We start from the raw sequence: 24,906 nt of genomic DNA on the forward strand, positions 1-24,906 counted from the left end.
GGAGGAGCTGGAAGCATCAACTCCCATATGTGCCTTGACCAGGCAAGCCCAGGGTTTCGAACCGGCGACCTTAGCATTTCCAGGTCGACGCTTTATCCACTGTGCCACCACAGGTCAGGCTTTTTTTTTTTTTTTTTTAGCAAGAGAGACAGGAATGGAGATAGATGAGAAGTATAAACTCATAGTTGCAGCACCTTAGTTAAGTTCATTGATTGCTTTCTTGACTGAAGGACTCTAGCCAAGCCAGTGACCCCTTGCTCAAGCCAGCGACCTTGGGCTTCAAACCAGTAACCTTTGGGCTTAAGCCAGTGACCATGGGGGTCATATCTATGATCCTGTGCTCAAGCTGGATGAGCCTGCGCTCAAGCTGGCAACCTTAAGGTTTTGAACCTGGGTCTTCTGCGTCCTCCTAGGCTAGTGCTCTCTATTCAATACGCCACTGTCTGGTCAGGCCCTAGCTACATTTCTGAAGGATAGCAATAATAAAGACATAAAAAAATCTATGGAATTTTTCTATTATAATATATTATTCAAAATGTCTATATTAACAAAAATGTCTAGATTAAGAAGAGTACAATGATTTAAGTTCATATATGAAGAATATAGAGAAAGAAAACTAATCAAAGTAAAGAAAGGAAAGAACAAAAATAAGATAAACTGTTTTTATGAAGTCGTCATTTAACAGTATTTGTTGTATACCAACCTACCATATATTAGACCAGGGGTCTCAAACTCAACTCAGCATGTGGGCTGCAGAGCAAGATCACAGCCGTTCGTCGGGCCGTACTAGGTCTACAAAAGGCAACTGTTACGCAACACTTTTCTCACTGCAGTTGAAAACAAAAATCAGTACAACAAGCACAATCGTACATGCAGTTTACTCAGTGTCACAAAACGACCAGAAACTGTAGTTTGCATCACAACTGCTGTTAACTAAGCTAATATCTAGCTAGGATGCTAGAGAAATGAAAAATACAAGTAGGCCCCTAGGCTTACTTAATTTTATCCAAAATATTTTGAACTTCGTGGATTAGTCTGCGGGCCGCACAAAATTGTTCGGCGGGCCGCGAGTTTGAGACCCCTGTATTAGACAGTGGGCTAGGCACTTTATCTAAATAATAATGAGCAAAAACATGCTGCATTTTTCTTTTCATGGAGTTTATAATAAACTGGGAGAGAAACAGTAATAAAAATAATCCTAATGGCCTGACCAGGTGATGGTGCAGTGGATAGAGTCGGACTGGGATGCTGAGGACCCAGGTTTGAAATCCCAAAGTCGCCAGCTTGAGCGAGGGTTTGCTGGCTTGAGCGTGGGATCATAGACATGATCACACAGTCGCTGACTTGAGCCCAAAGATCACTGCTTGAATTCCACTGGCTTGATTGAGCAAGGGATCACTTGCTCTGCTGGAGCCCCCCAGTCAGGGCACATATGAGAAAGCAATCAGTGTACAACTGAGATGCCTTAGTGAAGAATTGAGGCTTCTCATCTCTCTTTCTTCCAGCCTGTCTGCCCCTGACTGTCTCCCCCACTCTTTCTCTCGCTAAAAAGAAAATATAATAATCCTAATGAATAAAAATTACTTTGTGAATGAAAATGTTCCAAAACTTAACTATGTTCCAAAACTTAACTATGTTGGTGGTTGTACAACTATAAACTTACTAGAAATCTACCTAATTAATTATTAAAACCTTACACCTAAATATGGATATTTTATAGTATGTAAATTATACCTCAATGTAGCTATTTTCTTTAATTACCTATAGAAAGCAATAGAGCCCTGGCCAGATAGCTTGGTTGGTTAAAGCATCATCCTGAAATGCAAAGGTTGCCATTTTGATCCCCGATCAGGGCACATACAGGAACAGATCGATGTTCCCCTCTCTCTCTCTCTCTCTCTCTCTATCTCTCTCTCTCTCTCTAAATCAAGAAAATAAACAGTAAAAAAGAAGAAAAATAGAAATCATAATGTAGTATACAAGAAATTCATACATATATCCAATGAAAATTGTCTTCTGAATTGTTTTAATTGAGAGACTATATTAAATCTAAGGTCTAACATTATTTCAGTAATGAAGCTCAATTTAGTCTTGCCACCGAAACACAGAACAAGAATGGCCCCTATTACTCCCTATTTAGCATGCCATTTGAGGTATTTGCTAAGATGAGCAAAACATTCTAATTATCCTTTATTTTAAAAATATTTTTAAAAATTCTAACATTAGAATAACAAGAACTGGTGTTTGAAAATGACATGATTTTTAACGAAAAAATTTGAAAAGGCTAAATGTAAATGCAGAGGCAACTTCAGCTATATTTGTAATGTCTTATTAAGTTGGATGGTAGCTACATGACAGATGAGACTCCCTATGAAAGGTGACAGCTTGAATGTGTGCATTAATTTCCAGCTGCTCTATTCTGAAACCCCTCGAAAATGACAAAAAACAAGAAAAAGATAATCAGCCCTCAAGGATTAAAAGGCTGGAAGAGAAGACTACACAATTTGAAAAGTTGGGAAGTGAAGAAAGTGAAAACGTGAAATGTCTTTGGTAGGGAATGACAAGAGCAAGTGAGCTCCCTGTTTAAAACCCTTGTATTTAACTTTTGGAAGAGTCAGGAGTAGATGCTTCAGCTGTATCTGCAGGAATGAGGTAGAACTGAGAATCTGGAAATAAGACTGTTTGAGTGTATGTATAAGGGGCAATATGTCTGCCCCCAGATCCTCTTTCTTATTCTACAGTACATGGCCACAGAGCTACCCTTGTCTTCCCCCCTGATTGGATTGAAGCTTGCTCTCTGGAAAGGAGCAATCAGAGAAGTATTGGATTCTCAAGCAGTAGTCACAAATGCGAGGGGGGTGAAATACTGTATTAATGACAGAGATTATGAGAACATCTGGTGGCCAGCTTTGTAATCTCCAAACAGAAGACTGGAATTTTGTTTTGTAGAAACTAAAGAGAAAAGACCTCAGGATACTGGAAGTGAAATGGTTGGCCACCTTTTTACTGTGCAAGGCCCCCTGTTCAACAAGCTCCACTCACTGCACACTGAATTTGCATTCAGCATGTTAGTGCCTCCCTCATAAGTGTAATGGATACTTGGAAAAGCCTTGATTTCCCCATTATTATTAAGAATAAATTTTCTAAATATATTATTTTTGGTTGGTGATTTCTCTCTCTTAATATTTTGAATATTTGTTCTACTCTTACCTAGCCTGTGGGGTTTCTGCTGAAAAATCTGATGATAATCTAATGGGGTTTCTTTTATAGGTTATAGTTTTGTTTGGGTTTTTTACCCCTGGCTGCCTTTCGAATTCTAGGCAGAGAAAGATCATAATAAATCATACATAGAAACTGAGAGTCAGAGTTCCATTGGGCCTTTCAATAGCAATTTCTAGCTCATCTGGAAGCCAGAAGACAGTGGAACATGCGAAGTTCTGAGACAAATGACTTTCAACAGAAACTTTATGCCCAGCCTAACTATTAACCAAATGTAAAGGCACTCCATGAAGATATATTGAGACCTTCAAAGTCTCAGAAATAATCTTATCATCCATGTCACGTCTTTCAGAAAGCATAAGAGGACATGTATTATAAAAAATAAACCAAAAAAGAGAAGTCTATAGTATCAGGGAAGAGGAGAGCCACCACAGAGAGATATAAAGGGAATTCTGGGATGATGAAGAGATGTCCCTGGATGACAGTTTATATCAGGCCTAGAAAACAACCAAACAGTAATGGAGCAGGAGGACGGAAAACTGATGGAGACATCTTCAAGGGGGGAAGAGAAACCGGTCCTTGTGCTTATTGGAGCAGATTTGTAACACTTCTAGAGAGGTTTTTTTTTTTTTTTTTTTTTTTTTTTGTATTTTTCTGAAGCTGGAAATGGGGAGAGACAGTCAGACAGACTCCTGCATGCGCCCGACCGGGATCCACCCGGCACGCCCACCAGGGGCGACGCTCTGCCCACCAGGGGGCGATGCTCTGCCCCTCCGGGGCATCACTCTGCAGCGACCAGAGCCACTCCAGCGCCTGGGGCAGAGGCCAAGGAGCCATCCCCAGCGCCCAGGCCATCTTTGCTCCAATGGAGCCTTGGCTGCGGGAGGGGAAGAGAGAGACAGAGAGGAAGGAGGGGGGGGGGTGAAGAAGCAAATGGGCGCTTCTCCTATGTGCCCTGGCCGGGAATCGAACCCGGGTCCCCCGCACGCCAGGCCGACGCTCTACCGCTGAGCCAACCAGCCAGGGCACTTCTAGAGAGTTTTAAAACGAATTAGTAATGTATATGGATAAAATTAAGAGAAAGAAAAACAGGCAATTACAATTCTAGGACAGATACAATTTTTAAAAAGAAATATAATTGTCTACTACTTGGCTTAGCTGGGAAACATATTTATGTAAAATTAACACTCAAAACATCAAATATTGATTAAAAGTTATAAAACTGGGGGGAGGACCATAGTTCGGGAGGAGCATGTGTGTGTGTATTTGGTGGTGTATTAATAATCATTAATATTTAGCATGTAGGATGTATCTTGCATTATTCTAAACACTGCACAGACACACAGTCTCACACTTGATCCTACATCATTCTTATGAGTCAGGTGTAGTTATCATTCCTACTTTATAGGAGAAGGAACCAAGGCACAGAAAGGCTAAATAAGAAAGCTAGCTACCTCTCATCTTCAACAGTAAGAAATGAATGGATAGCATCTAAAATTGAAGAAAGTGCTGTATGCATCTTATTTAGAAGTAAAAAAAGAAATAAGTAGGAATTAAGGGTAAGGAAAGATGAGGTTGGAAAGAGTTGGGGCTTTTTTTGCCTAGTAGTAAAATATTATTTTGATAAAAATAGATTTCTCCTCTAAAAAATGGAAAATATATTAAATGGAATGACCTGAATAATAAGATAGATATATGTAATCTATTTGGGATAGACCGGTTGATATAGAGGTATTATGAACACATCAGTATATGGGTATACCAATATCTTTTATTTATACCAACAGCAAAAACAAATCTCATCATCATTTAGGTATGAGCTTTGGAGTCAGATAGACTTAAATATGTATTTTCCTGATTATTCACTCCCCTGCCCAGAAGATTGTTATGTCTCTGCCTTTTGTCACATGACTTGCAGTGCCTTCCTGTGACCCAGCCTTGTTTGTCCCTTCTCGTCTTTCGTATTCAGTGAGTGGCTAGAGTGCTAAAGTTGGGATTTGGAATGTTTCTGTGGCTTCATTTTCAATTGTCAAAACTTCTGGATTCTACCATCTAATTTTTTTTTTTTTGATATTGGAATTCATGCTTCTAATTGCCTGGTCTGGCCAAATCCGCTGGAGCACAGAGGGCCTGTGTTTTATGTATGTACTGTCTGTGTCTCTGTCAGCTTTAGTGTCGCATACCTGAGCTGAGTAGCTGCTCCCAGACCCAGTTGCCCACAAGGCCTGGAATACCATCTGGGCCTTTGTGCACACAGATCTAAATTACCCGAGTAGCTTGCTTGCTTGCTTTTTTTTTTTCTCGAGGGACAGATAGGAAGGAAGAGAGATGAGAAACATCATTTCTTCATTGCGGCACCTTAGTTGTTCATTGATTGCTTTCTCATATGTGCCTTGACCAGGGGGCTCCAGCAGAGTGAGTGACCCCTTGCCAGCAACCTTGGGCTTCAAGCCAGTGCTCAAGCCAGTGACCCCATGCTCAAGCTGGTGAGCCCACGCTCAAGCCAGCGACCTCGGGGTTTCAAACCTGGGTCTTCTGGGTCCCAGGCCCACGCTCTATCCACTGCGCCACCACTTGGTCAGGCCAGCACAGCTTTTTTAAACTTTGTTTTCTCTGCCTCTTGTTTCCCCCTCACCCCTCATCATCACTGAAGCTGGCTTGTTACCTTGTTTTGTATTTTAACATAAATCTGAAAGTTTTTCTCACATTTAAAACTGTCCTCTGACTCCCTAGTCCCCTTCCAGTAATTCACATTCTTCGCATAATTACTATCTCCTGCTTTTAGCCTTCTTGAAATTTCTTTCGTTTCCATCATGCGTTCTCTCATTTCTCAAGCTTTTCTTGATTACCCCTTTTGCCACAGCCAGTGTCCATCTTTGCGAATTCTTACACATCCTTCAGGTCTCAAGGTAGATATATTCCTATGGAAACCTTTCTTTGGCTTCTCACTTGAATGTGGTGTAGGTGCCCTTAACACATGTCCCTGTAGTGCTATACTATGTAATTGTTCATGTGCCCGAAGTCAGCAGTGACTTCCTTGTGCGTGCCTGGCTCTATAGTAGTTTGATTCTTTTAATGGCAATAAATGGAACTTTCACATGCCAAGAGGTCAGGGTGTGTGGCAGAGTTCCCTCCACTTGTCTTCTGTTCCCTGTTCGAGTCCAGTAGTGTGGCCAGTGCTTTTGTCCCTCTGGCTGAGAGTAGTAGGATTTGCATTGGTCAAGTGTTGCATAGTTATGTTGAGGGTATTAACTTAAAAGGCCAAGGTGAGAGGCAATAGCCATTTATTTCAGATAAAAAAAATTCCTATTTGGGAAGCATTAAATCAGGCAGAAACCCAAATAATGTTCCAATTAGGAGGCAAAGGCGGTGGGTATTAATGAGAAATGAGAGAGGAACAGTTACATCAATAGAGGGAAGGCATTTCTATAGGTGCAGATCAGCTAGTAGTGATGCTGATTTAAATAGTATTTTTAATTTTCAGTCTGATAATCATAATATCTGCTTTCTTGTTATCCTTGCGGGACAGCTCTTTGGGACACGATGCTGTTTAGGCCCAGCCCTGAGGTTATTGCCAGTTCTAGCATTCCACAGGTTTGCAGAGTAAGGTGGGCAAGGCAGATCCTCCAGGATGACAGCTCCGGGCTCCATTTTAAAGTGGCTTTGTTTATATTACTATTTTTTTAAACAGGGACAAACAGGAGAGGGCTGGCTATAGCCTGTACCAGGGGCTCTGCAGAGAGTTTGCAGACCACCACTCCGGCACTTGGTGCAGGGTTGTCCGAGTCTGTCCTACGGTCTTCCCCTGGGCTGCTAGGAGGGACACTCACTCACAGCTCCCCTGGTTCAATCGCACCGAACCTTTCTGAGGCAAGTGCTCCTGTCTGGATTCAAAGAAAACCTCTCCCGACATTGATGAGGAATGCACTGTGTCCATGGAGTGAGAGGCAGGGGTCTGTGCTTTGAAGTGAGAATGATTGGGTCCCAATCTCTGTGCCTTGGTTTCCTCATCGGCAAAGGGAGCATAATGAAAGTATCTGTCTCACGGGACAGTTGTGAGGACTAAATGAGTTCAGAAAGCTAACACCTGTGAAGTGCTTAGAGTAGCTCCTGGAGCATGTCTCCCCTTATCCATACTATAGAACGTGTAGGGTAAAGCACAAGGATCAGAAAACAAAGCATGGTGTGTGTTTTCCAGTCTTCCTCAGCACAAACACATAAAAAGGCAAATAGTGACTTTCCCATCTCTCTCAAGAACAGTGGTCATAAATTTATTAATGACTTCTGTTAGTAAAGAAAAAATGTTGAGGGAGGGCTGGGGGCATCTTCCTGAGGACCCCTCATTCGTTCGGCTTTGTCAGGCTTCCCTTCTGCGCCGCATGCTCTTCAAAGATAGAGCCGCGTTGACTCACTTGTTCGTAGCTCAGGTAGGGTATTTGGCATCTAGAACAGTGGTTCCCAACCCCCGGGCCGCAGACCAGTACCGGTCCGTGGGCCATTTGGTACCAGTTCGCAGAGAAAGAATAAATAACTTACATTATTTCTGTTTTATTTATATTAAATCTGAACGATGTTTTGTATATTTTTTAAAAATGACCAGATTCCCTCTGTTACATCCTTCTAAGACTCTCTCTTGACGCTTGTCTCGGTCACGTGATACATTTATCCATCCCACCTTAAAGGCCGGTTCGTGAAAATATTTTCTGACATTAAACTGGTCCGTGGCCCAAAAAAGGTTGGGGACCACTGATCTAGAAGACACACGTTGAATATTTGTTTATTAAATGAATGAATGAATGAATGAATGAATGTGTTTCTATTGCTAAAGGAGGTTTTCATAGTTTGGTATTTCTCTCTAGTTAATGCTGATCTTAATTTTGTAACATTATAGGTGAAAAGTCTAGAAAGCAAGGAAAGTAGAAAAATGAATTTGGCTCTATTTAAAATTAAAGCACTTTTAGCTTATTGATTGATTTTAGAGAGGAATAGAGAGAGAAAGAAACATAGATTTATTTCACTTATTTATGCATCATTGGTTGATTCTTGTATGTGCCCTGAATGGGGATCAAACCTTCAACCTTAGCTTATTGGGACAACCATCTAACTCCCTGGTCAGCAAACTGCGGCTCACGAGCCACATGTGGCTCTTTGGCCCCTTGAGTGTGGCTCTTCCACAAAATACCACATGCAGGCGCTACCTCAATAAGGATTGTACCTACCTATATAGTTTAAGTTTAAAAAATTTGGTTCTCAAAAGAAATTTCAATCATTGTACTATTGATATTTGGCTCTGTTGACTAATGAGTTTGCCGACCACTGCGCTAACCAGCTGAGCTACCTGGCCAGGGCAAGCTTTTTTAGTTAGAATAGTACTTAATGCAAATGTCCACAATGCCTTATATCTGTTAGAATAAAATACAGTGATTTTTTTCAGTGGAGTGATATTTCTACTTTTAAAATTTTAATTCTGATTTTGAATATAGCACAAGATAAATGTTATGGCCATGATCATTATTCATATCTCAAAAGTTATTATATATGTTTCTTCAAAGGGTTATTTTTTCCCCCAGAAATATCTAATTTTCAAATTTTGATTTCTTCTTAGATTTAATTTTATTACATTTAGGATTTTGGAACCTTTTTCTGTAAAATCTAGAGTTTGTAGTTGAATTGGATAGAAACAAATCTGTAGTTTATAGTTGAATTGGATAAAAGTTATGGTTTTAGTTGAGTTGGATAGAAACATGTTCTATCCAATTCAACTAAAATTGTTAAGCTGCATCTGTTTAGTTAAACAGAGCTAAAGATCAATACTGGCTCAATGTTGAAAATAGGGAAATAGCAAATTACTGTAATCTTTAATTTTTACATTTAATGATTAAATAGCTAATATTTAGACTTGATCAGAAGTTAGCATGTACAAATGTTGACTGAGTGTGAGATTAAAATTTATCTTTTAAAACAGTGTTACTTATAAAAATCATGAAACAAAACTATTAGGCAAACTAGGATATACAAAAGATAATTCATAAATTTACTTCGATTCATAATAATGTGCAACAAGGTTTTGTGACTTTCAAATTTTTTTTTTTTTTTTTTTTTTTTTTTCACTTTTCTGAAGCTGAAAACGGGGAGAGACAGTCAGACAGACTCCCGCATGCGCCCGACCGGGATCCACCCGGCACGCCCACCATGGGGCGACGCTCTGCCCATCAGGGGGCGATGCTCTGCCCATCCTGGGCGTCGCCATATTGCGACCAGAGCCACTCTAGCGCCTGGGGCAGAGGCCACAGAGCCATCCCCAGCGCCCGGGCCATCTTTGCTCCAATGGAGCCTTGGCTGCGGGAGGGGAAGAGAGAGACAGAGAGGAAAGTGCGGCGGAGGGGTGGAGAAGCAAATGGGCGCCTCTCCTGTGTGCCCTGGCCAGGAATCGAACCCGGGTCCTCCGCACGCGACTTTCAAATTTTGAGGGTTTTTCCCCTGTAAAAACCATTGTCTACAAGTTAATAAAGTTGAGTAAATGCCTTTGGAGAAATAATGATTAATTTAAGAAGCATTAGAAACTTAGAGATGTACCAAGTACTCTATAAAATCCACACATTTGTTTTTTTAAGAGGAATGAAAATTATGTTTGGTAACATAACAAATTTCCTTTCATTTGAAATGGAGGAAGACAAAGGCCCTGAAAGGAGTCTTTCCTCTGGAAAAAAGTCCATGACTGGGTTTCTGGTTGAATGTGGTAGGCTGACTACACACGTTTATATTAATCTCTCCCTTCTGAATCACCATTAAAGTTACATTAAAGGGATGCATAAAAGAGGTGTATAAACCTAATACATCCCAAGTCAAGGAGTAAGATTGAGGAGGGAGGTCTCAGCAGGTGGGAAATCCGCACAGTTTTGGGACATGAACAATGAATTGGGAGGTGTTAGGAGCCCCAGGACAAGGCGGGGAGAAGGAGAGGCTTAGGATTGAATGCACCGGGTTCTGTGTGAGGCAGAGGTGAGCTCTGGGGCTCAGAACAGGGACTGAATGAACTTTGTAAACACAGAGTCTGGACTTCTTGATCTTCTTTTCAATCCTTTATGGAGAAGCAGCACGCTCTTAGGCAGGAGACTGGTGATATTTCTTCTAAGAAAGTTGAGGGGCGAGGCTGTGGAGATGGACAGGCTGGAAGGATTCCCGATACTGAGGACAGAATTGGGAACCCCGTCATCTAATCTCAGAATGTTGTTGCAGAAAAATCTTCAGTGTCCCTAAACCCCACCCAAGGAAAATACTAGTGGATTCCTTTTTTTTTTTTTAAATAAACATCTTAAGGGGTTGTGAATGTATTTTCCAGATATCCTTAATTCAGAAAAATTTGAGATACAAGACAGAAAGAATTGTTGGTGTAACAGATTTGTTTGAAAATATGTAAAATAATTTCCCAAATGTTTATTCAGCAAATTTTTTTTATTATTATTTTTCTGAAGCTAGAAGTGGGGAAGCAGACAGACAGACTCCTGCATGCACCTGACTGGGATCCACCCGGCATGCCCACCAGGGGGTGATGCTCCACTGCAGCCAGAGCCATTCTAGCACCTGAGGCAGAGGCCGTGGAGCCATCCTCAGGGCCCGAGCCCACTTTGCTCCAGTGGAGCCTTGGCTGCGGGAGGGGAAGAGAGAGACAGAGAGGAAGGAGAGGGGGAGGGGTGGAGAAGCAGATGGGTGCTTCTCCTGTGTGCCCTGGCCGGGAATCGAACCCAGGACTTCCACATGCTGGGCTGATGCTCTACTGCTGAGCTAACTGGCCAGGGTAGCAATTAGTTAATTTTTAACATATTGCTTCTGAGGGCAGAGAAACTGATGAAAATGATGAAATCAGGAATTTTTATGGCAGTGTTTTAATGAAGTAGTTCAAGGTCTGAAGGATGGAGACAGATGGGACCAAATAGTGTCTATCCTTCCCGGGCAGAGGCGGAGAAGGGGAATGACTAGGGCTTTGGATCATTTGCATGTGGACCTGGCCACAATCTGTTTGTAATTATTTTTTATTTGTTTATATTTATGTTGGTATACAATATGTTATGTTATATTAGCTTCAGGGGTACAATATAGTGATTGACACTTTTACACCTTACAATGTGGTCACCCCACTGATACTAGTAATCCTCTATCATTATGCAAATGTATCCAAGATTATTGTCTACATTCCCTTTCATCTTATTCACCTAACTTCCCACCCCCCCACCTTTGGCAATTCCTTTAGTCTTAGTTTCTGTGAGTCTGGTTTTTTTGTTTTATTTAGATTTCACATCTAAGTGAAACCATACGGTATTTGTCTTTCTCAGTCTGACTTCACTCAGCATAATACCCTCTAGGTCCATCCATGTTGTTGCAAATGGCAAGTTTCTTCATTTTTATTGCTATGTAATATTCCATTTGTGTGTGTGTGTGTGTATCATATTGTCTTTATCCATTCATCTATTGATGGATACCTAGGTTGCTTCTATAGCTTGGCTATCGTAAATAATGCTACAGTGAACGTAGTGGTGCATATATCTTACCGAATTAGTGTATTCATTTTTTTGGGATGAATACCCTAAAGTGGGATTTTGGGGTCTTGTGGCATAGCCATCTATAATTTTTTGAGTGATCTCCATATTGTTTTTCATAGTGGTTGTACTAATTTTAGTCCCACCAACAGTGTACAAGGGTTACCTTTCTTCACATTGTTGCCAACACATTTAGTTTGTTGGCTTTTTTGATAATAGCCATCCTGACTGGTGTGAGGTGGTACCTCAATTGTGGTTTTAATTTGCATTTTCCTGATGATTAGTGACATTAAGCATCTTTTCATTTATTGGCCATCTGTAGGTCTTTTTTTTCCCAAAAACATTTTAAATTTATTTTTAATAAAGTTGTATATATTTGAGGTGTACAATGTGGTGATATTATATACATGCTGAAATAATTATAGTCAAGCTAATTTACATATCCATCTCCTTATATACTTAACCCCCCTTTTTTGGCAGTGAGAGTGCCTGAAATCTACTTTCTTAGAAATTTCCGGTATTACAATACAGTGTTGTTAACCATGACCATCATGCTGTATATTAGATCTTGAGAATTATTCACCCTACATAATTGCAAATTATGTACCCTTTGAACAGAATTTCCTCATATCCTGGACTAACCACTGTTCTCCCTGCTTCGGTGTATTTGACTTTTTAGATTCCACATGTAAGTAAGATCATGCAATATATATCCTTTCTGTGCCTGGCTTATTTCACATAGCATAATGTCATTCAGCTTTATGCATGCTCTCACATATGGCAGGATCTCCTTTTTAAGCCTGAATATTCTTTTATTCTTTATTTACCACAATTTATTTATTCACCTGTCAGTAAAACTTAGGTTGTTTCTATATCTTTTTAATATTAATTTTAATGGGGTGACATTGATAAATCAGGGTAAATATGTTTAGAGAAAACCTCTCCAGATTATTTTGACATTTGATTATGTTGCATACCCCTCACCCAAAGTCAAATTGTTTTCCGTCACCTTTTATCTGGTTTTCTTTGTGCCCCCCCCCCCCCCGTTACCATCATATTCTGAAACTAGACCACCAACTTACACCATTCACAAAAATAAACTCAAAATGGATAAAAGACTTAAATGTAAGCCGTGAAACCATAAGCATCTTAGAAGAAAACATAGGCAGTAAGCTCTCCGACATCTCTCGCAGCAATATATTTGCCAATTTATCTCCACGGGCAAGTGAAATAAAAGACAGGATAAACAAATGGGACTATATCAAACTAAAAAGCTTCTGCACAGCTAAAGACAAGTACAGAATAAAAAGACAAACTACACAGTGGGAGAACACATTCGACAATATAGGTGAGGGTTTATTTCTGGTTCGAAATTCTGTTCGCTTTACCTGGGTGTTTGGTTTTTATGCCAGTACCATGCTATTTTGATTACTGTAGTCTTTTAGTATAGTTTTATATCAGATAGTGTGATACCTCTGACTTTGTTCTTCTTTCTCAAGATTGCTTTGGTTATTTGTGGTCTTTTGTGGTTCTGTATAGATTTTAGGATCATTTGTTCTAGTTTTATGAAAAATGCCATTGGTATTTTTGATAGGACTGCATTGGATTTATAGCTTGCTTTGGGTTGTTTAGAAATATTTTAATGATGTCTATTCTTCATGAACACAGTCTCTCCTTCCATTTCTTTGTGTCTTCTTCAGTGTCTTTTGGTTTCCAAGTACAGTTCTTTTACCTCCTTGGTTAAGTTTATTCCTAGGTATATTTTTTATTTTTGATGTATTTGTAAATGGGTTTATTTTCTTAACTTCTCTGTCTGATAGTTTGTTATTGGTGTATAAAAATGCAACCTATTTCTGAATAATTTTTTATTCAGTTACTTTATGGAATTCATTTATAAGTTCTAATAGTTTTATGGTGGAATCTTTAGGGTTCTTTTCCCCCCTCTTATTTTGCTTTTTATAAAGTTAAGAGAACACAGAAAATGAGTACAAATGCTAAGTTAGCTTCCTTATAAAAGACTTGATTCAGAGCTTCATGAAATTTACTTGTAAAGTTAAGTTGAATGAACAATGTAAACAAATTAAAAATTGTTTTCAAGATCATAAATAAAACATATAGTTGCAGTTTGTTAATTTGATAGAATCTTCCTTTTGGATTCTAAAATGAGTGATGATTTGAAGTAGCCTTATTTAACATTTATACTTAAAAATATAAAACCACTGTAATTTTAGTTGAATTTACAGCAGGACACTGAATTTTTTTGTATTTTGACAACTGAAGAAGCATAAGTAAGTAATAAAATAAATGAAACTTGGAAAAGAGGTAGTTGATATATATATAGTATGTTTTATCTTTGGTAGTTGCCAACAGGGAAAAAGACTGAAAGCACTTGAGGAGCAGCCCAACTTTAGTAATTATATATATATAAGTCCTAGGAAGCATAAGAGCTCTATTGTCAGTTTATACTTATTCTTTTAAATTTATTTCTATTTTGATTGATTGATTGATTTTGCATTTTTCTGAAGCTGGAAACAGGGAGAGACAGTCAGACAGACTCCCGCATGCGCCCGACCGGGATCCACGCGGCACGCCCACCAGGGGGGGGCACTCTGCCCACCAGGGGGCGATGCTCTGCCCATCCTGGGCATCGCCATGTTGCGACCAGAGCCACTCTAGCGCCTGAGGCAGAGGCCACAGAGCCATCCCCAGCGCCCGGGCCATCTTTGCTCCAATGGAGCCTTGGCTGCGGGAGGGGAAGAGAGAGACAGAGAGGAAGGTGCGGCGGAGGGTTGGAGAAGCAAATGGGCGCTTCTCCTGTGTGCCCTGGCTGGGAATTGAACCCGGGTCCTCCGCACGCTAGGCCGACGCTCTACCGCTGAGCCAACCGGCCAGGGCTTGATTTTTGAATTACAGTTTACTTTCTGTATTCCTTTGCATTGGTTTCAGGGGTACCGCACAGCGGTTAGACAATCCCGGACTGTACAGCGTGCTGCCCCTGTATTTTCAGTGCCTTCCTCGTACCCACATAGCTACCGCTATCCTTCCCCACGCTGTACCTCACAGCCCCACCGCTTGCCGTAGCTCCCGATTTGTACTTGTACTTCTGGATCCCTCCGCCTGTTTCACCCGGTCCCCAACCTCTCCCCGCTCTGGCAGTTGCCAGTCCAGTCTGTCTGTGAGTCTGTTCCAATTTTGTTTTTTCGTTTTTGTTCTTTAGATTCCACAGATAAATGAAATCGTATGCTATTTGTCTTTTTCTGACATGTCACTGAACATAATACCTTGTAGGTCCATCCATGCTGTCATAAATAATTTTTATTTTTTGATGGCAGAGTAATATTCCAGTGTGTGTGTGTGTGTGTGTGTGTGTGTGTGTGTGTGTGTGTGTGAATAAGACAGCTTTTTTTATGCAATCAAAGTGTTGGATAGATGGGGAACACTAATCTATTGATGGGCACTTGGGTTGCTTTCATATCTTGGCTATTGCATATAATGCTACCTTGAACAGAGGGGTGCATATGTTCTTTCACATTAGTGTTTTGGATTTCTTTGGAAAAATACCCAGAAGTGGAATTGCTGGGTCAAAAGGCAGTTCAATTTTTAATTTTTTGAGGAATCTCCATACTGTTTTCCACAGTGGCTGCACCAGTCTGCATTCCCACCAGCAGTGCAAGAGGGTTCCCTTTTCTCCACAACCTTGCCACCTCTTGTTGTTTATTGATTTATTGATGAGCGCCATTCTGACAGGTGTGAGGTGATGTCTCATTGTGGTTTTAATTTACATTTCTCTGATGATTAGTGATGTTGAGCATCTTTTCATGTCTATTGGCCATCTGGAGGTCCTCTTTGGAGCAGTGTCCAGGTTCTCTGCCCTATTTTTAATTGGATTTTTTTTTGCTGTTGAGTTTTTAAAAAAAATTTTTTGGATATTAACCCATTATTGGATGTATCATTGGTGAATATGTCTTTTCACTATTTCCTTTGCTGTGCAAAACTTTTTAGTTTGATGTAGTTCAATTTATTTTTTGTTTCCCTTGCTTAGTTTATTGCTTAGACTGATGTCAGATAGTTTACCACCTATATTTTCTTCTAGGAGTTTTATATCTTACACTTAAGTCATTAATCAATTTTGAGTTTTTTTTCTTGTATAGGGTGTAAGAAGATGGTCTAGTTTCATTATCTGCATATATCTGCCCAATTTTACCAGTGCATTTATTGAGTAGACCAGTGTTTTCAGCCAGGTCCGTGGACCAGTGCTGGTCTGCCAGAAATTTCCTTTCAGTCTGCGAGAGTTAACCATCCTGATGTATGGTTAACTCTTTCATGGACCACGGTCTGCGGGCTGGTGATTGAAAAACACTAGAATAGACTATCTCTATCCCATTGTATGTTCTTGCCTTCTTTATCACATATTAATTGGCCATGTAAGTGTGGTTTTATTTCTGGGCTTTTTTTTTGTTCCATTGTTCTATATGTCTGTTTTTGTGTCAGTACCAGGCTGTTTTGATAACTATGGCCTTGTTGTATAGTTTGATATCAGGTAGCATGATAACCTCAAACTTTGTTCTCCTTTTTCAAGATTGTTATGGCTTTTGTGGTTTCATGTATATTTTAGGATTATTCTAGTTCTGCCACATATGCCATTGATATTTTGATAGGAATTGTGTTGAATCTATAGATAGCTTTGGGTAGAACGGGCATTTTAATGATGTTAATTCTCCCTGTCCATGAGTACAGTATATGCTTCCATTTATTTGTATCTTCTTCAATTTCTTCAGTGTCTTTTTTTTTTTTTTTTGTATTTTTCCGAAGCTGGAAACGGGGAGAGACAGTCAGACAGACTCCCGCATGCGCCCGACCAGGATCCACCTGGCACGCCCACCAGGGGGCGATGCTCTGCCCCCCCGGGGCGTCGCTCTGCCGCGACCAGAGCCACTCTAGCGCCTGGGGCAGAGGCCAAGGAGCCATCCCCAGCGCCCGGGCCATCTTTGCTCCAATGGAGCCTTGGCTGCGGGAGGGGAAGAGAGAGATAGAGAGGAAGGAGGGGGGGTGGAGAAGCAAATGGGCGCTTCTCCTATGTGCCCTGGCGGGGAATCGAACCCGGGTCCCCCGCATGCCAGGCCGATGCTCTACCGCTGAGCCAACCGGCCAGGGCCTCTTCAGTGTCTTATAGTTTTCTTAGTACAGGTCTTTTTACCTCCTTGGTTAAATTTATTCCTAGGTATTTTGTTATTTTTTTGCATTTGTAAATGAGATCGTTTTCCTATTTTCTTTTTCTAGTTCATTAATGCTTTATAAAACTGCAGCCTATTCCTGAATATTAATTTTCTATCTGGCTACTTTATTGAAGAATTTGTTTATTCTAGTAATTTTTTGGTGGACCTTTAGGGTTCTTTTTTTTTTTTTCAGAGAAAGTCAGAGAGAGGGATAGATAGGGACAGACTGACAGTAACGGAGAGAGATGAGAAGCATCAATCATCAGTTTTTCATTGCGACAGCTTAGTTGTTCATTGATTGCTTTCTCATATGTGCCTTGACCGTGGGCCTTCAGCAGATTGAGTAACCCCTTGCTCTAGCCAGAGACCTTGAGTCCAAGCTGGTGAGCTTTGATCAAACCAGATGAGCCCTCGCTCAAGCTGTCGACCTCGGGGTCTCGAACCTGGGTCCTTCCACATCCCAGTCTGACGCTCTATCCACTGCGCCACCGCCTGGTCAGGCTTTAGGGTTCTTTATATATAATCTCATGTCATTTGCAAATAATGACAGTTTTACTTCTTCCTTTCCAGTTTGGATGCTTTTTTTTTTTTTTCTATTTGTTTTTTATTTATTTATTTATTTATTATTCATTTTAGAGAGGAGAGAGAGAGGGAGAGAGAGAGACAGAGAGAGAGGAGAGAGAGACAGGGGGGAGGAGCTGGAAGCATCAACTCCCATACGTGCCTTGACCAGGCAAGCCCAGGGTTTCGAACCGGCGACCTCAGCATTTCCAGGTCGACGCTTTATCCACTGCGCCACCACAGGTCAGGCTGGATGCTTTTTATTTCTTATCTGATTGCAGTGGCAAGAACTTCCAATACTCTGTTGAATAAAGGTGAAGATGGAATCCTTGTCTTGTTCTCTCTCTCTTTTTTTGAAAATTGATTTTAGAGAAAGGAAGGGAGAGAGAAACATCGATTTGTTTTTGTAGTCATTTATGCATTCATTGGTTGATTCTTGTATGTGCCTGACCAGGAATCAAACCTGCAATTTTGTGTATTTGGACAATAGTCTTAACAACTGAGCTACCCAGCAAGGGCCCTTGTCTTGTTTTGATCTTAAAAATCTTTCAGCCTTTCACCATTGAATGTAATGGTGGTTTTGACATAGATGGTTTTTTTTTTTTTTTTTTTTTTCATTTTTCTGAAGCTGGAAACAGGGAGAAACAGTCAGACAGACTCCCGCATGCGCCCGACCGGGATCCACCCAGCACGCCCACCAGGGGGCGACGCTCTGCCCACCAGAGGGCGATGCTCTGCCCATCCTGGGGGTCGCCATGTTGCGACCAGAGCCACTCTAGCGCCTGAGGCAGAGGCCACAGAGCCATCCCCAGCGCCCGGGCCATCTTTGCTCCAATGGAGCCTTGGCTGCGGGAGGGGAAGAGAGAGACAGAGAGGAAAGCACGGCAGAGGGGTGGAGAAGCAAATGGGCGCTTCTCCTGTGTGCCCTGGCTGGGAATCGAACCCGGGTCCTCCGCATGCTAGGCCGACGCTCTACCGCTGAGCCAACCAGCCAGGGCGACATAGATGGTTTTTATTATGTTATGTTCCCTCTATCCTCACTTTGCTGAGAGTTTTATCATGAATCAATTTAGATTTTGTGAAGTGGTTTCTCTGCAATTATTGACAGAATTATATGGCTTTCATCTTTTGTTTTGTTTATATGATGTTTCCCATTAATTGACTTGCAGATATTGTACCAACTGTGCATCCCACGAATAAATCCATCTTGATTGTGGTGCATGATCTTTTATTCAGTTTAATAATATTTTGAGTATTTTTGTGTCTGTGTTATCAGAGATATTGACCTATAATTTTCTTTTTTTTGTAGTGTCTGTCTGGTTTGGTATTAGGATAATGCCAACTTTGTAAATGAGTTTGGCAGCTTTTTTTCGATTCAGTTCTTGAAATAGTTTGAAAAGAATAGTCATTCTTCTTTGACTGTTTGGTAAGATATACTTGTGAAGCCAGTTGGTTCAAGGCTTTTAATTGTTGGGAATTTTTGTGTGTGTGTTGACTACTAATTCTATTTTGTTTGCAGTTATTGGTCTGTTCAGGTATTCTGTTTCTTTTTGCTCAGCCTTGGAATCTATATTTCTGGGAATTGATCCAGTTCTTCCAAGTTTTCCAACTTGTTGGCATATAATTGTACATTTTTTATATAACCTCTTGTATTTCTGTGGTGGTGTTTGCCCCTTCTCTTTCCTTTCTGATTTTATTTGGGCCCTCTTTCACTTTTTCTTGATGAGTCTGGCTAAAGGTTTATCAGTTTTCTTTTATCTTTTCAAAAACCAGCTCTTGGTTTCATTGATTTTCTGTTTTTGTTTTAGATTCTATTTTGTGTGTTTCTGTGCTGGTCTTTATTTTTTCCTTCCTTCTACTCACTTTGGCCTTTGTTTATTGTTCTTTTTTTAGTTCCTTTAGGTGTAAAGTGTGATTTTTTTTTTTAGGTAGGCCTGTATTGCTCCAAATTTCCCTCTAGAACTGCTTTGGTTCTCTCGTATTGATTCTGGATGGTTGTGTTTTCATTTTCATTTCTTAAAATTTTGAGACTTGTTTTGTGGCTCAATAAGTGGTCCTTGAAAATGTCTCATGTGCTTTTGGGTGAAATGTCCTAAAAAACGTTAAGTCCATCTGATATAATGCCCGCATTTAAGGATTTTGATTAATTTTCTGGCATTTGAGTGTTTAAACAATGGTTACTATTTTGACTACAGGGAATATTTCATGATGATCATACTATAACTACTGATTTATCAAAAAAATCAGTATTACTATATTGTGAGGATATATGTTTTGGGGGTAGAAGGTAGAATGTGGAGATTAGGAGTGAAAGAATTAAATTCTCGTATATTATAGGATGGGGCAAAAGTAGGTTTATAGTTGTTTATATGGAAAATAGTAAGTAATAATACAAGAATAGACTGTATTTCACATGCAACTGTAAACCTGCTTTTGCACCACCCTGTATATTAGGTGATTTCTAAAATAAATTAAAAATAGTATAAACATATTTAGATGTATGGAAGTAAATACCAAAAGAGATAGCTAAAAAAAGATAAAAGTTAATTGGTTTTTGTTTGTTTGTTTGTTTTTTGTATTTTTTTGAAGTGAGAAGCAGGGAGGCAGAGAGACTCCTGCATGCACCTGACCGGGATCCACCCGGCATGCCCACCAGGGAGCGATGCTTTGCCCATCTGGGTTGTTGCTCCATTGTGGCCGGAGCCATTATAGCACTTGAGGTGGAGGCCATGGAGCCGTCCTCAATGCCTGGGCCAACTTTGTTCCATGGAGCCTTGGCTGCAGGAGGGGAAGAGAGAGACAGAGAGGAAGGAGAGGGGGAAGGGTGGGGAAACAGATGGGCACCTCTCCTGTGTGCCCTGACCGGGAATCAAACCCAGGACTTCCACGCACTGGGCCGACACTACTGCTGAGCCAACTGGCCAAGGTCAAGTTAATTGTTTTTAATGAACAAAATTTGGAGAAGAGATGGGTTAGGGATTACTGTTTTTCTCTTACTGAAATTTTGTCACTGTGTGATTATTTTTTAAAGTGATAAAAGTGTGTGCATGATAGAACAAAAAAGTAAAACAAAATAAATTTAATGACAAGTTCCTGGAGGGAGCATTAGGATTAAACACACCCGGTAAGAGAGAGTCAGCTATAGAGAAACAGAAACATAAGTTTACCTTTTGTACTTAAAAGGCCTTTTTTTTTCTTTCTTTCTTTCTGTTTTTGCTTTGTTTCATCCTAGGGCTTCAAAAACAAACCAAAAAAGATGGGTCACATAAAGCCAGACTTGATTGATGTTGACTTAATCAGAGGTGAGTTCTAAATGTGGTTAGTTTCTCATGTATATTATTACTTTATAGTGGTACTAAAGATCATTTTTAGATATGTACTTAAATTTCCAAAAGTAGTCTTACTTCATCCTTCAGGCTTTAGCCTTTTTCCCCCTTTGCAGTGTGGAAGCATAAGTCACATGGTTTCTGTCAGGGTCTCGAGGGAGGGATGACCTTGTAATTAAGACTAATAGGCAGTATTGTAGAACAGTCAAGTGAGCCTGACTTATTTTGAGCTTTTGTCCTCATGACTGAGGCAAGAAGTCATTACATCTAAGAATCCTCTTACGTCTAACTTACATCTGAGTGGATTCTCTTGAAACTGAACAGGCTATGTGCTGCTTTTTCTCTCCCCATTTTTAATCGAGTGCTACAAGCAGGCATTAGTCTATATAGTGTTTGCAAATATTCAATTTATTTATTTCTTATTTTTTGTATATTTAAAGGCTCAACATTTGCCAAAGCCAAACCTGAAATTCCATGGACATCTCTGACCCGGAAGGGACTTGTTCGAGTTGTGTTTTTCCCATTGTTCAGCAATTGGTGGATTCAAGTTACCTCTTTAAGAATCTTTGTTTGGCTGCTACTGCTTTACCTCATGCAAGGTAATTGGAAGTGTTGGAATACATTCTGTTTCTTTTAGCTGCTTTTGCTATTAGATGGTGCTGACCTTACTGTTCTTACATCTCTTTTTTCATTTGATGGTTTAAAGTACAAAGAAATGAAGGGACGTACACCATTTGGAGATAATCTTTTTTTTATTTTTATTTTTTATTTTTTTTATTTTTGTATTTTTCTGAAGTTGGAAATGGGGAGGCAGTCAGACTCCCACATGTGCCCGACCGGGATCCACCTGGCACTCCCACCAGGGGGCGATGTTCTTCTGCCCATCCGGGGCATCGCTCTATCGCCTGGGGCAGAGGCCAAGGAGCCATCCCCAGCGCCCGGGCCATCTTTGCTCCAATGGAGCCTCGGCTGCAGGAGGGGAAGAGAGAGACAGAGAGGAAGGAGGGGGGGGGTGGAGAAGCAGATGGGCGCCTCTCCTGTGTGCCCTGGCCGGGAATCGAACCCGGGACTCCGCACGCCAGGCCGACGCTCTACCACTGAGCCAACCGGCCAGGGCCGAGATAATCTTAAAATTATTTGCTGGGATAGAGCAAACACAGTTGTTGAACTCCTGTCTCTTGAATTTTTTCCACCTGCCTCACTGGCCAGGCTTTGTTGTCTTGTCTTCTGTCTGACCTGAGAGCACTGGGTTCCTCCAGCTTGGATCCCAGACTCCCTTGTCTTCTCTGGGCATTTTCATCCAGTCCCATTGCTTTAAATAGAATTAATAGACTGATGACTCTCAAATTTGTATCTTTAGGCCAGATCTCTCTGCTGAACATCAGGCTTGTAAACGCAATTTGCTTGCTTGACATTTCTATGAAGATTTAATAGGTATCTTGAACTTAGTCATATCCAAATAGAGCTCTAGATATTTTTCCACAAACTTTTTTTTTTTTGATCCAAGCTCATTCCTTTTTTTTTTTTAGGGCTTCCCACATTTCATTAAATGATGTCATCAACCTCCCAGTTTTCAAGTGAAAACTTCTTTTTATTCTTCCTTGCCATCTACTCTCACAGCCAGTCTGTCACCAAGTCTGTAAGTTTGACCTCCAGAATATGTCTTGACTCCTATTTCTATCTGTCCCCAGCCACCATCAGAGTCCACAACACTGGCATCCCCCTGCTGGGACCATTGGAATAACATCTTCTCTGGCTCTTTGTTCCAATCATTCTCTTCATAGCACTTAGAGGAACGTTTTCATACAGAAGCCATGTCATTTTCCTGCTTAAAACCCTGTAGTGTCTCCTTTTCTTTTTTTTCTTAAATTTAAGTTAGAGGAGAGGAGATAGAGACAGACTCCCACATGTGCCCCAACTGGGATCCACCCAGCAACCTCTCTCTGGGGCTCTGCCCATCTGGGGCCGTGCTCACAACCAAACTATTTCTAGTGCCCAAGGCAGAGGTTTCATGGAACCATCTTCAGTGCCGGGGCCAACGTGCTTGAATCAATTGATCCATGGCTGCAGGAGGGGACGAGAGAGAGAGAGAAAGAGAGAGAGAGAAAAGGGAGAAGGGGCGGAGGAGAAGAAGCATGTGGTTGCCTCTCCTGTATGCCCTGTCCGGAAATTGAACTCGGGACTTCCACACACTAGTAGACGCTCTGCCACTGAGCCAACCAGCTTGGGCTCCCATTTTCTGTTGTTGTTGTGTTTTGTTGTTGTTGTTGTTGTTGTTTTTTGTATTTTTCTGAAGCTGGAAATGGGGAGAGACAGTCAGACAGACTCCCGCATGCGCCCGACCGGGATCCACCCGGCACGCCCACCAGGGGCGATGCTCTTCCCACAAGGGGGTGATGCTCTGCCCCTCCGGGGCGTCGCTCTGTTGCGACCAGAGCCACTCTAGCGCCTGGGGCAGAGGCCAAGGAGCCATCCCCAGCGCCCGGGCTATCTTTGCTCCAATGGAGCCTCAGCTGCAGGAGGGGGGGAGAGACAGAGAGGAAGGAGAGGGGGAGGGGTGGAGAAGCAGATGGGCGCTTCTCCTGTGTGCCCTGGTTGGGAATCGAACCCAGGACCTCTGCACGCCAGGTCGACGCTCTACCACTGAGCCAACTGGCCAGGGCCGGGCTCCCATTTTCTGTAGAATAACATTCCAAGCTCCTTACCATGGCTTGCAGTGCCCTATGTGATCTGTTCCCTGCTAACCTCTCACATGTCATGTCTTGTCACTCTCCTCCTTGCTGGCTCTGGGCGTAGTGGCGTTAGTTCTGTTCCTCACACAGAGCTTTTCTCTCTTAAGTCTTTTACACATGGCTGACTCTTTTCTCATCTTTAAGTTCCCAGCTCAGATGCAAGATGTAAGTTTCAGAGAGAGGCCATCCCTCCATATACTTTCCAAACGGTGCTGCTATTCCCCACACACTGCCATAGGAGTCCATTTTAACTGCTCTGTTCCACCTCACTCATCTTTTCACACCATGTGCAGGGACCCAGAGTGTCCTCTTGACCACTCTACCGCCGTTGCCTGCCAGGAATGCTTTCTGAAGGTGGGCAGTGTACGCTGGTCACGCCTGTGCAAAAAGACATGGATTAGAACAATAGTGTGAGGGTTGGGTTGGGTGTGAGAATTCAGGTGATTTTTGTTTTCTTTATATTGTTGTTTTGAATTGTTTAAAGTATAAACTGAAAAATCTATGAATTTACAAATGTATAGGTTTAATTAAAAAAATTTTTTGATGCCTGACTGGGAATCAAACCCACAACCTTGGCATATTGGGAAAATACTCTAACCAACTGAGCTACCTGGACAGGACTACAAGTTTAAAGTGACAGTGCTATCCAGTAGAATTCCTGTAGTGATGGAAATGTTCTATCTGCATTGCCCAATATGGTGACTATTAGCCACATGTGGCTTCTGAGTCTTCAAGATGTGGTTAGGGTGAATAAGGAACTGAATTTTAAATTTTATTTAATGGTAATGAAGTCTTCCTAACTATCATTTTAATGGCTGTATAATATTCCACTATAAGGGCAAACCATCATTTAAAACTCATTTTATTTATTTATTTATTTATTTTTATTTATTTATATTTATTTATTTATTTATTTTTTCTTGTATCTCTCCGAAGCTGGAAACGGGGAGAGACAGTCAGACAGACTCCCGCATGCGCCCGACCGGGATCCACCCGGCACGCCCACCAGGGGGCAACGCTCTGCCCTCCAGGGGGCGTCACTCTGTCGCGACCAGAGCCACTCCAGCGCCTGGGGCAGAGGCCAAGGAGCCATCCCCAGCGCCCGGGCCATCCCTGCTCCAATGGAGCCTCACTGCGGGAAGGGAAGAGAGAGACAGAGAGGAAGGAGAGGGGAGGGGTGGAGAAGCAGATGGGCACCTCTCCTGTGTGCCCTGGCCAGGAATCGAACCCGAGACCCCTTGCACGCCAGGCCGACACTCCACCGCTGAGCCAACCGGCCAGGGTCTAAAACTCATTTTAATGTCTTTATTGTAAA

The 24,906-nt window shown here is 41.4% G+C and overlaps 1 protein-coding gene across 3 annotated transcripts in view; it reads left to right on the top strand.

The window, feature by feature from the left end:
* PHTF1 (putative homeodomain transcription factor 1) overlaps window positions 1-24,906 on the top strand; it is a 50,798-nt gene that overhangs the window by 3,994 nt on the left and 21,898 nt on the right. For 2 of the 3 annotated variants that reach the window (XM_066352795.1, XM_066352796.1), the window contains 2 exons: window positions 20,766-20,835; window positions 21,300-21,458. In XM_066352795.1, coding sequence (XP_066208892.1) covers window positions 20,766-20,835; window positions 21,300-21,458 — 229 coding nt within the window. Of the gene's footprint in view, window positions 1-20,765; window positions 20,836-21,299; window positions 21,459-22,395; window positions 22,499-24,906 lie in introns of those variants that run through there. The other variant, XM_066352797.1, reaches the window with a different exon arrangement.

The sequence above is a fragment of the Saccopteryx leptura genome, chromosome 11, assembly GCF_036850995.1.
Source record: "Saccopteryx leptura isolate mSacLep1 chromosome 11, mSacLep1_pri_phased_curated, whole genome shotgun sequence".
Classification (NCBI taxonomy): Eukaryota; Metazoa; Chordata; class Mammalia; order Chiroptera; family Emballonuridae; genus Saccopteryx; species Saccopteryx leptura.